Source organism: Cololabis saira, chromosome 10 (genome assembly GCF_033807715.1).
Source record: "Cololabis saira isolate AMF1-May2022 chromosome 10, fColSai1.1, whole genome shotgun sequence".
Taxonomy (NCBI): domain Eukaryota; kingdom Metazoa; phylum Chordata; class Actinopteri; order Beloniformes; family Belonidae; genus Cololabis; species Cololabis saira.
In genome coordinates, this window is record NC_084596.1 from 14786606 (window position 1) to 14798280 (window position 11675).

General features: G+C 40.4%; 1 protein-coding gene across 1 annotated transcript in view; it reads right to left on the reverse strand.

Moving 5' to 3' along the window:
- Positions 1-200: 200 nt before the first annotated feature.
- LOC133452458 (microtubule cross-linking factor 1) overlaps positions 201-11675 on the reverse strand; it is a 114329-nt gene continuing 102854 nt past the window's right edge. The window contains 1 exon segment of the mRNA XM_061731781.1: positions 201-1496. Coding sequence (XP_061587765.1) covers positions 1293-1496 — 204 coding nt within the window. The 3' untranslated portion in view covers positions 201-1292.

The following is an 11675-nucleotide window of genomic DNA, read 5'->3' on the forward strand; positions in this document are numbered from 1 at the left end:
ATGACAGCGGATTTGACTTCTGGGAGGACACAATCTTCTTATTTACGTTCCCTCCGTCTGTCCCTTCTGACGCACCATAATCTGGCGGTCTGCACGGTAATCCACAGACACACTCACGTCACGATCTGCATCCAACATTTATCTCTGCTGGTGACAAAACATGAAATCAGAGCAAAAAGACTTGTAAATACACATTCATGTTTATTTCCATTTAGTATTTACATAAGACTATAGTTTGTTAGACTTCTTGACATAGACTTTTCATTTAAAACATTCATATTTTTTTTATCCCATGATCCCTTTTTCTTGTCAAAAGAGAATATTTTTCTTATCCAAGAGTAACAAAGACAACCTGGCAGGTACAATAATTTACTTAAAAACTGTTCTTATTTTAGTTGATGCAAATAATGAGACAACAGAAACAACATCTCAAGAGTTCCTTTCACAATCAGTCTGTTTTTTCTTTAGTTTTTTGTTTTTTTCCCCTTCGTGACCACGACGCGTGACCACGGACACTAGAGTTCATATGTACATGCACTAAAGTGCTACTTGTTGAAAAGGCATGCAAAGACTTGACTGATATCCGTACAGCCGCCTGCCAAATATGCATAAGGTTCTCCAGGCTGCCGTCGCCCGTCTCCTACCGACACCTTCATCCCAACGTAGAAATAAATATGGACGATAGCATCAGAAATGACATCATGTGTCTGCTTCAGACCAGATGAAGCAGAAATTGTTAGTTTTTTTCCCGTTTTTTTTTTTTTGCTTGTGCAGCTGTTCTTCCCCTTTGTACCTAAACTGATAACCAAACCATCAAATTAAATTAAAATAACGAAAAAGTGAGGCTGTACTACAATGTCATAGGAGGAAATGAAGAAAGGGAAATGATTTAAAGAAAATGTAAACCGGCGAGGATAAAATCGTGTAAACTTCACACAAACGCAAGAGCGGTCTTACGGTTTTCACCTGAAAAAAGGTTGAGAGTTTGGGCTAAATTATATGTGGATGTATTAAATTCATATATACGCACACACACACATCCGTGGGGAGATGATCAACTCAAGTCTACAGGCACCTGTCATGATTTGTTGATTCATGTGTGGATGTCAGTGATTTTACAGTACGTTCCAGGATCTTCTGGTTCATCGATGGTCAGCTGGTGCTACTTGGTGGATCCTGACCCCCCCCCCCACCCCTTCCACCCCTTCAGGCTCCACCTCTAGTCTCTAGTTCTGGGGGTTTTTCTGAGGTACTGGGTCTTGGTAGGCTGAGGTGGAGGCCGAGGAACGGCCTCACGCCGGCTCCTCCCCCTCCAGGATGGGCTTCCGGTGCCCCGGCGGTGGGAAGGTGAACCTCCTCTTGGTGCCCTCGCTCCACTTGGGGGAGGAGGACGGGGAGCGGGAGGCCCAGCGGGAGGGGGGTCGGCGGTTGGCCGGTCGGGCCGGCCTCAAGAAGCAGGAATCCAGGGGCGGCGCCACCGGAGAGCGAGGCAGGTCCTGCACGAAGAAAAGCAGGAGTCAGACAGGGAGGAGCGCTACGAGGCATCTGCAGCTGCTCGCCGCCCAAGAAAAGGCGAAAGGTTTCAAACTGAGAAACACCAATGTGAGAGAAATGAGAGAAAGTGAGCAGGGGACGGACGTATAAATGAAATGCACAAAAAAAAGGGCTTAACAAAGGATTATGGTGGTGGAAGAAAGTGTATTTATAATCCTGAATTCAAGGAAATGCAAATTAACCAATTCTGCAAAATAGATCCTAAAATGTCCCTTAACCCTGAAAACAATGTCTTTGCAGCCTTTTTCTTGGATGCAGTTCGCCCGTTTCTTGCAGCCATCTAGAAAAATTCTACCCTGCTTTGTCTTGTCTGTCGAGTCCTCACTGCAATGACAGATTTCAGACTTTTCCACAGGAGTTCAGTGGGAATGAGGTCAAGATTTACGACTGGCCACTTTAAAACAGTTTATCTTTTTATTCTCGCTCACAGTTTTTTTATTGGATGTGTTTCAGATGGTTTTCAAGCTCAAGCATCAAACATCAACTCTTTGACACATTTCTCTGATTTCACGCCCCCAGTAGCAGCGACAGCAAAGGATCCAACAGAATGATATCTCTACAATGTTTTACCACAGGGACATTTTTCCCTCATCGCTCATAAAGAAATGGATCCAGCACTGTTTTCTACTTTTGTTTGCCCGTGTCCATTGACAATATTACTAGTCCATTTCAGCTTTTGCAACCTTAAATTTTTGGACTTGTCTTTCACGATGGAGTATATAACGTAGTGTATAATACCACCTGAAAGCTCCAGCCCAGGCTACTTTCCTTGCACTTAAGTATTTATAAACCAACTGCAAAGGAGGTATAGATGAATCCTATTTTCAGAATAAATTAATCAAAAGTATTCAATAATTGTTTTATGTGAACATTTCCTGTCTGAAATACAAATATCGATTGGTTAATTTGCATTTATATTTTCAGATTATTTTTAAAGTATGGTACTTTTAAGTCAGAGGTGCTGGTAATTATTACCGGGGCCGGGAACTTCTGTTTTCAAGCAATCATACTCTTCTGTGATGTATTGTTTCAGGGTTACAGTTTTTATTTCAACATATAATTCAATATAATTTTAAATCTTTGTAGCATGCCAATTTCTTAGATACTCCTGCATTATCGAATTGGGCAGGAGTGTGCATAATAAGATCACACTGCATTTATTCTTTGTCAAAAGTAGATTTGTAATTCCACTTACATCTCAACGAAAATGTCAAATCATAAAAAAGTCAAAATGTTCTTGACACCATTGTCATTTTCTCATTTGACTCTTCTTTCCTCTTTGGTATCCTCCTGTCAGGCAATCTATCCACTAAACCTCCTCTTTCTGCATCCAAACATCTCATCTCGCCTCTGTTACATTATCTCTGAGATGTCCAACCCTGGCGGCTGCCCGTTTTTAAATTCTATCCACTCTTGTTGCTCCCAGATCAAATCTTATCATCTTCAGCTCTGCCGGCCTCTAGGTCAGTGCTGATGTCTTGGCCATACAGAAACATCACTACCATGTTGTAACCAGCTCCTCTTCTCTCTAGCGTATATATCTCCACATCTCCATGTTTTCGTCCACCTGCTCCCTATTCTGACCTCATCTGTTAACCTGTCTATCTAAACGGCAAACAAGAAAAGGCTCAGGGCTGATCCTCGCTGCAGTCCCACTCCCACCTGAAACCCCTCTGTCACAAGTCCTGAACCACTCCAACATACTTTCAAGCTCCTCCAGTCTTCCTCATGCATCACCGCTAATCCTCCCGGGGCATTCTGCTGTTCACTTTCTCTAAGTTTACAAAGAAAATGGCAAAGCGCAAGTCCTTCTGAACTTTATCAGTATTCTCAAAGCAAACACTGCACCTGTAGTTCTCTTTTGAAGCTTGAAGTCACACCGTTTCTCACAAATTGTAACCATTTCTCTTAACGCAGCTTTCAATACTCTTTATAGATCTTCGTTTGGCTTGATGAAGTCTTTTAAATAGACTATTTGGATTTTACAAAAATGTTGATTCATCCTGACATCCTGCTACAGTCTGCTTAATTATGGTAAAGAATAGAGAAGTTACTAACAATAATTGCATTTACCTACACGTTGATGATATAACCCTTAGTCACAGAGTGTTACGCATCTGTCCCCTCAATAAAAAAAATAAAAAAGTCACGAAAGTGAGGAAAAGAGGGCAGGGAGAAAAGAAAAACGGTGAACGGTCACACCACTGGCCTGATTTATAAAAGGCTCCCTTGTAGCTGTTACAATGCAGCAGAAAGATGGGTGACACCCAGACACCAAAGAAATCTAGTTCTTCTAAAAATACAGAGCCGCCAGGCTGCAGCGGTGTGAGACGGATGAACTAGAGGACAAATCATTCTGGTGGATGGACCAACAGTGAGGAGAGAATCACAAAACCGTCTGGAAGTCCTGACCGACCGCCACAAGAGTCACAAAGAGGAAAGGCCGGGCACCGTCTCCGTCGATAAATCAGTGGTTAATGAAAATTGATGGTTCTTGTACACGCCGGAAACACAGGCAGCTCGTACAATGAGGGGCTTGTGGGTTACAAACAAGATTTCCTATGGGCTGATAACGCATTCCAACATTTGTGAGCGTTGGCCACAAAGAAAAATCCACTTTCAAATACTTGAAAAAGCAAATTTAGGCGCACCACTTCAATTAGGGCTGGGCGATATATCGAGATTTTAATATATATCGATATATTTTCAAAAGCGATATGGTACGAGACAATATCGTTTATATCGATTTAAATTTTTTTTATTTTTTTTACATTTTTTTTTAAATGATTTTGATATAGCTTATTTTGTGACAAATTGACTTGAATGTTTTATTTGAGATTTGCACAAATGTTTTGTTATTTGCACAACTATCAACCTCAGTGGAAAAGTGTATTTTAATTTAATTGTTATGCAGGAAAGGGATATTTTTTTTTTTTTTTATTCAAGAAGCATTTTTATTCTATATATGCAGGCAGTTTATTTTTATATCATTTGTTTTATACATTTTGATATTGTGCAGACCTCTGTTAATAAAGGTACCTGTGTGACATTTGGCACGAGGCTTTGTATTAAAACTGACTGTTTTTTTAAGGTTTTGCCTCAGAAAAAAATTAAGCTAACAGAGATGCTATGCTATAATGCTTTGGGGGAAACCCCAATTATGTCACAGAAAAAATATCGAGATATATATCGAGTATCGCCATTCAGCTAGAAAATATCTAGATATGACTTTTGGTCCATATCGCCCAGCCCTAACTTCAATGATTGTGAAGAAAAAACAGGACTTGTTACAAATTGGTATTTGATTGTGCGTCTCTGTGCTTGTGTCCCTCCAAAAAAAGGATGTTAAAGACCTACTACACGGACAATGAATATGGTCACGTTCCAAAGCTGATCTTAATCTGTCAAACTGATTACTGTGATGCTTTTGGACCGGGGCCAGGCTTTACTAAAGGATGGCACAGCATGCTGCCATTAGCCTGGAAACCACATGAATCTAAGAGATTACGCTGAATTTACTCTGGCATTATGTGTCTGCTGCAAAGTTTCCCCCTGGTACCGGCAGTCACAACAGCTCAATTAACAATGAGACTGCAAAGGAATGCTCTTGAGACTAAACTATTAGTGCTACATCACACAATTTGTAGCCCTGATTGTTTTTAAGTCAGTCCAATTACGTCCAGAGGCGTCATGGTCGGAATCGTAGACGAGATGTTGACGTGGGACATCAGCCATTCGTCTGCAATCAGCTACTCGGATACCTCGGCTGGAACATTTGGACAGTGATATCAGACTTAAAATCTCATATTCATGTGTCAACTTGAAACTCAGTGGAAAACCTCTCATATTTTTCAGTTTTGAGTTATCTGTGTTGATGCTTCTTTAATTATCGCTCTGAAGTCGTAATTTCAAATGTTTAATTTCTGAGTAATCCTATAAATATGATTTATAACAGGAGAAAAGACTGTACAGGTTAATCTGAAAGTGGATTTTTCCTCTAAGCATGCAAAACAGGGCCGGATTTAGCGAGGCCCACTAGGGTGGGCAGACTGAAATGTAGGGTGGGCGAAAAAATTTTGGGGGGTCAAACCCCTGAAATGCATTGAAAACTATGCTATCATCATATCAGTTCATCTATCTTCTCCACAGTATGCTAACCCAATTGCCCTTCCTGACACTCCCCTCTGCATTGACCCGGGCTTGGGACCAGTGTTCTGCCAATCTTTGCTACCTGCCGAGAAATGCTACTTTGTGGTTCTGTGCACGCGCACAGTCGGTTTTCAAAGTTTGATTGCAACGCCAATCATTTCTTGCACCATGTAAAATGGATAATATGGGATGTTGAGTATTTGATCCTTCAAAATACATTACTCATGACATGAATTGTATTACACTTTGTGAACATTATACGATATTGAGAAAAAAAACAATTGTATCGCTTTATTTGATATTCATTCAGTCATTCACCTTTATTTAACGAGGCAGGTCATTAAGAACATTCTTATTTACAATGACGACCTGGCAAGAGACAAGGACCAATTGGGGGAAAGGAAGTGGTTTAGGGAGTAAAACACAGTAAAATTGTAGCTTTACAAAGGTAGAAAACCATTAGGTAGCATTTTTTGGCAAAGCAGCAAAAAATGGCAGAACACCAGCACAAACAGGACACTGGCTTGTGCCCTGTTGAGGCTGCATTTATTTAATGTTTTTTTCTTTTTTTTTTTTTATTGTCAATCAATCGTACCCTACGGCGAAGGCTCTGCGTTGATTTAAAAGGTCCCGCGGCAGGCTGGCGGCTCCAGAGCCTGAAAGGCACTGCAGCACCGCCACCTGCACCGGCGCTCTCCGCCCTCGCCCTCACCGCTCTGCGTTGGTGTAACGCGGAACCATAAATCAGCCTTACGGCGTAGGTTACGCAGCGACGCGCAAGAACGGTGCGCGTCGCCGCGTACCCTACGCCATAGGCTCTGCGTTGGTGTAACGCGGAACCATAAATCAGCCTTCAGTGTGTCTGCTGTTCTGAACATGTCTCACGTCTCCGAGACACAACTTTTGCGGTATGCGTTAATTGTTCTGTCTAAAAATGATGCGCAGTGCCCACCCAATCAGAAACGGTACAGATATTTTGTGATATTTTTTTATTTAGCCTATATATAAAAAAAATTAAATTATAAAAAAATAAAGGATCCCCATAACTTTGATTGGGTGGGCAGGATGCACGTTTGGGTGGGCACAGCCCACCCCTGCCCCCCCCTAGAACCGGCCTCGATGCAAAATGTACCAAAAATATTCACATATTTTCCATCATAAGTCACAAATAACGGAGAGAGGTGAGAGTGCGTAATAAGTGATGAATGTTGCAATCATCTCCTTCTGTTAATCTTTTAGAAGACTTGTTAGTGTGACAGGACATGTTAGGTGAAAACTGTAAGAAGAAGGAGGAAAGCGCTGTATGGACAAATAAGTAGAACATGTTACAGGAAAGACATCACAGCCCATCCAGTTGCACACATGGTGACATAAAGACGTGGACCTGGTGGAGACAGTGTTAGAATAATCAACCATGAAGCTCAAACAGACAAACAAACCTGTTAATGTGGAAGAATTGTCTGTTTTTTGTGTTTTTGTATCATCTTCACTAGTACACATTTTAATGTTGCACATATTAAAACAACACAACCAGTAGGTAGGACACAATATGATGGTCCAAAAGAGCTGGGAGGACAATACCAGTGGTTTTGCATGATTTTGAATTCAATAATAAACTGGAAATATTTAGCCAAACAGATTTTAGTCGCGGTCTTGGTCATGACACCACATTCATGTATGTATAGCGGGAAAAATCCAAAATTGATTTTAAATGCTCTATGTCAGGATTGTAACTCCTACCACAGCTAAAATGTTTAAATAGTGGTACATTTGTCCAATTTTTCCTTAAAAAATTATCTGAGACATGCTCCTCTAAATCCTCGTTTTGTTCCATAACGAAATGTTTACACTCATTACTGATAATGGAGCTGGGGTGGACTTAACTCCACAATATTCCTTTCAGATTTGCACGTTGCCTTTAAAGTCTTTATTTTTAATGAAATCAGACCTTGAAATTATATAATCTTAAACCTCGCTGCCTTTGAAGCACAGAGAGAAGACGGGCACGTTTACCTTGTTGCTGAAATATAAATAACATCAATAGACATGTAATTTATGCAGCTAAAGAAATTTTAACCAAAATTGAATCATCTATAAAATCAAAATCATAAAAAGTTGGGACACTATGTTCAATTCAATGAACAAATACATGAATAAAACACTATTTTATTTAATTCCAGGCAGTATTAAGATATCTGGTTGTTGACGACTCAATTTCATGATATTCATCACTTCCTGTATTTCAGGCCTGCAACACATTCCAGGAATTTCTTCAACGGTGGCAACATTGGTGCATCCACCCAGTTGAAAGAGATTTAATTAGTTGTTTATTGATATGTGGTGTTATTAGCAGGATGTCCAAAGTAATTTGCTGAATAGGCTCCAGTTGATCCAGAATGCAGCAGCGCGAGTGCTGACAAGAATCAGCAGGAGAGACCACGTCTCTCCAGTGTTAGCGTCGCTCCATTGGCTACCCGTAAAATTCAGAATCCAATTTAAAATTTTATTACTTGCGTATAAAGTCCAAAACGGCTTAGCTCCGCATTATTTTCAAGACCTGATAGTGCCTTATGTTCCTGGCAGAGCTCTCTGTTCTCAGAGTGCAGGTTTACTCATAGTTTCTACAGTATCCAAATGTAGATTTGGAGGGCAGGCGTTCTGCTATCAGGCACCATTACTTTGGAACCAACTTCCAATCTGGGTTAAGGAGGCTGACACCACCTCCACCTTTTAAACTCAACTTAAAACCTTTCTGTTTAGTAAAGCCTATAGTTAGTGTTTAGTAAACCTCTAGCTGGTGTTGGTAAATCTCTAGGTAGTGTAAACTCTAGTGTGTTAAAGTCAGTAGTCATAGTTGCAGCTATAGAACAAGACTATAATAGTTAGTCTCAAATATACCTTTGCGGTAGATATGCTGCTATAGGCCTATGCTGCAGGGGGGCACCGACATGATCCACTCTTCTCCATTTCCATTTTTATTTATTATAAGTATCTCATAGCCATCATTCTTGTCCATCGTTCCGGTAGTTTCTTTTGCTGGCCCCCTTTTTTCTCTTTTGTGCATGTTTGCAGGCCGGAGCTTCGGGAGCTGACGGGAGTTGACGTCCCTGACCCCCCCAGTCTGGCCTTCGGCAGGAGGGCCCCCCCTTGTGAGCCTGGTCCTGCTCAAGGTTTCTTCCCTCCTAAAGGGGAGTTTTTCCTTGCCACTGTTTGGCTTAAGGCTTTTCTCCCACTAGGGGAGTTTTTACCTGCCATTGTTTATGTAATAATTGCTCGGGGGTCATGTTCTGGGTCTCTGGAAAGCGTCTAGAGACAACATCTGTCGTATTAGACGCTATACAAATAAAATTGAATTGAATTGAATTGAAATGGTATGATGAAGGCACATCAAAAACACTCGCAAAACGATAAAAACTGTCCCATTTTTTTGGAATGTGTTGCTGGCCTGGAATGACAAAAATAGATGTACATTTACCAACAAAATAAAGCGTAAAAGACATATCTTGGGCTAATTTTGGGCCAATGGAAGAATCATTGCCTTTGCTTTCTTTTAGTTTGCATTATCCGTATCTTCCCAACTTTTTTGGTTGTATGGTTTTGCATTAAGGACTAGTAAATGTGATTAATGGTTAATGGGCGACAAAAACATGCAAAACCACCAATGTAGTCCTTTAGATTAGTAAAAAAATAAATAAAAGAAAGATATTCACATGCACTTAATAACACGGAAAAACAGATGTATGACCATCTGACAACTTCTGCCACCAGGCCAATGGCGCCAAACACTGTACTTCTGCTGACCTGTGAAGCATGCATTAATGGAGAGGGGGGTGGGGGTGTGGAGGAGGACCGCAGGGCGTGAGGTGAGAGGTCCGTGTGTTGGTGAACCCACCGCCAAAGGCCATAGAGGAAGAGGAGTAGGAGGAAGAGGAACTTACATCACGGAGACTAGCAGAGTTAGAGTCCCCAAGGAGTTGTTAGTATGACAGTGTGGTTCTGGATCAGAGCACAGCGGACAGGAAGGACGAGGGAGAGATAAAGCCCAGAGGAGAGGAGAGAAGGGGGGAGGAGGAGGAGGAGGAGGAGGAGGAAGAGGAAAAATATAGAGCGGGAAATGTTAAGATAAAAATCAAGCAAAGGGGATAAGGAGATACATGATAAGTTTGGCAGAGTGGAGGCAGAAATAAGATGACCGCTTTCAGCCTGCAGACCACACAGAAAGCAAATAACATCCGTTCACGTTAGACCTAAAAAGACAGGAGCAGAAGCTAACCTTCATCCCGCTGGGTCGTTACGGACGATCGGAGGACGTGAAAGAGTGACATGTACACCAGGACTTGTTGATATTTAATGCTCTGTTGTATTCAGATGATTATTTAATGCTTAACCTCCTCTCTTTTGGGTTAAAGGAGAAAACTGATATCACATCCAGTTATTTATGCAGTTTCATCTCACAAATGTTTAATTAAAATGTTTTGAGAAGTCAACAAAGGTGTAAAATTTAACCTCAAATAAACCATTGTCATTCTATGTACATCAAACTCTTTCACATTTAAGATTATTCTTATTTTCAAGTTGAAAGTTTGACGGAGTTTATTGTCATTTTAGCATGCAAATGCTTTTAGGAAAGCAAACATGTTAACAACTTCAGTTTTTTCATAATAATTAATAACCAGATTGCTTGTTTTCATCAATGAAAAGATCATTACTTTTTTCTTCCACATTTCATTTTCAATTTTATATTGACAATTTTTTCCAAGTTTTTTCCAATCATTATTTTCTTTTTTTAAATCAAGTCAGATCTATCCAGATTATAAAGTGTTATTAACTACAGCAGTAAAAACAAATGGTATATTTTCATATTTTTAAGTAGTGGGTGTTTTCAATTTGCGACATTAAAAATGTTAATGGTAATGGTAAAAATGTTACCGTTCTGTCTAGTTTTTGTACAAAAACATATATAATGGTAATAGGCTAGCTTAAAATCAAAGTGTACCAGATCAATCAGACCATTTCTATTTCTGTAGGTAAAATTATTTCCACGTAAAATTTCTAAGTTTTCAGCCTTTCACTTTCCTTTGATCTTAAAATGATATATTAACCATAAGATATAACATGAGCCCATAACTTAACAAATGTTCATGTGCCCATAACTTTATATCGTAGATAATCAGCGGCACTCATAACTCAATGAAACTGATAAAAACAAGGCCGACAGCCTGTTCACCCATGAAACGTCTCTCTGGAGGATGCAGGATAATTATGACGGCAAAAATACAAGGTTTGATCTGTCCTGACACTCGTCCTACACAGAATCAAAAAAACTATTTTGTTTCAGGTGAGAGTTTAAAGTTCAGATCTTTTTCCCTCCTCCATCTTTCTCACAAGCCGTGTGTTTCCGTGTGTGTCCTCTCAGCACACACCGACAGAAAAAAAAATATGATCCATAATCACCTCTGCACTGTAACACCGGCATACTGTATGAGCCTGTGTACCAACACAACTCATCCTCTCTTTTAAAGCTGCAAACTCCACCATAACTCAAATCTCAAATCATATTTTCCAACATGTAATCGCATATTTAATCCCCCCTTCAGTCTGTTCCCCACATCTCCGAACAATAGCTGATGAATAGTGAGCACACTGACACATAAACACCTGATGTAATACAAGTGTAACGCAGCTCCAGTGTTTAGAAAGCACCTCAGGCCTCAACGATGCTTGTGGTACAAAAACACGCTTTTAAATATACATCTTGTATGTGGTATTGTTTTAATGCACAACTGAAGTACAGCATGACCTACTTTGATCAGGTTTTAATCCGTCTACGCAGAACTAAATATGACAGCAGGCATATTTATCTATCTTTAAAAACGTATTTTCACAGGTAGCCTGAGGATTGGGTGAAAAGGCCCCGTGAGCCCCTGAAAGGCCAAAGTGAGGACTTCCTCAAATAAACCGGTGTTCTGCCA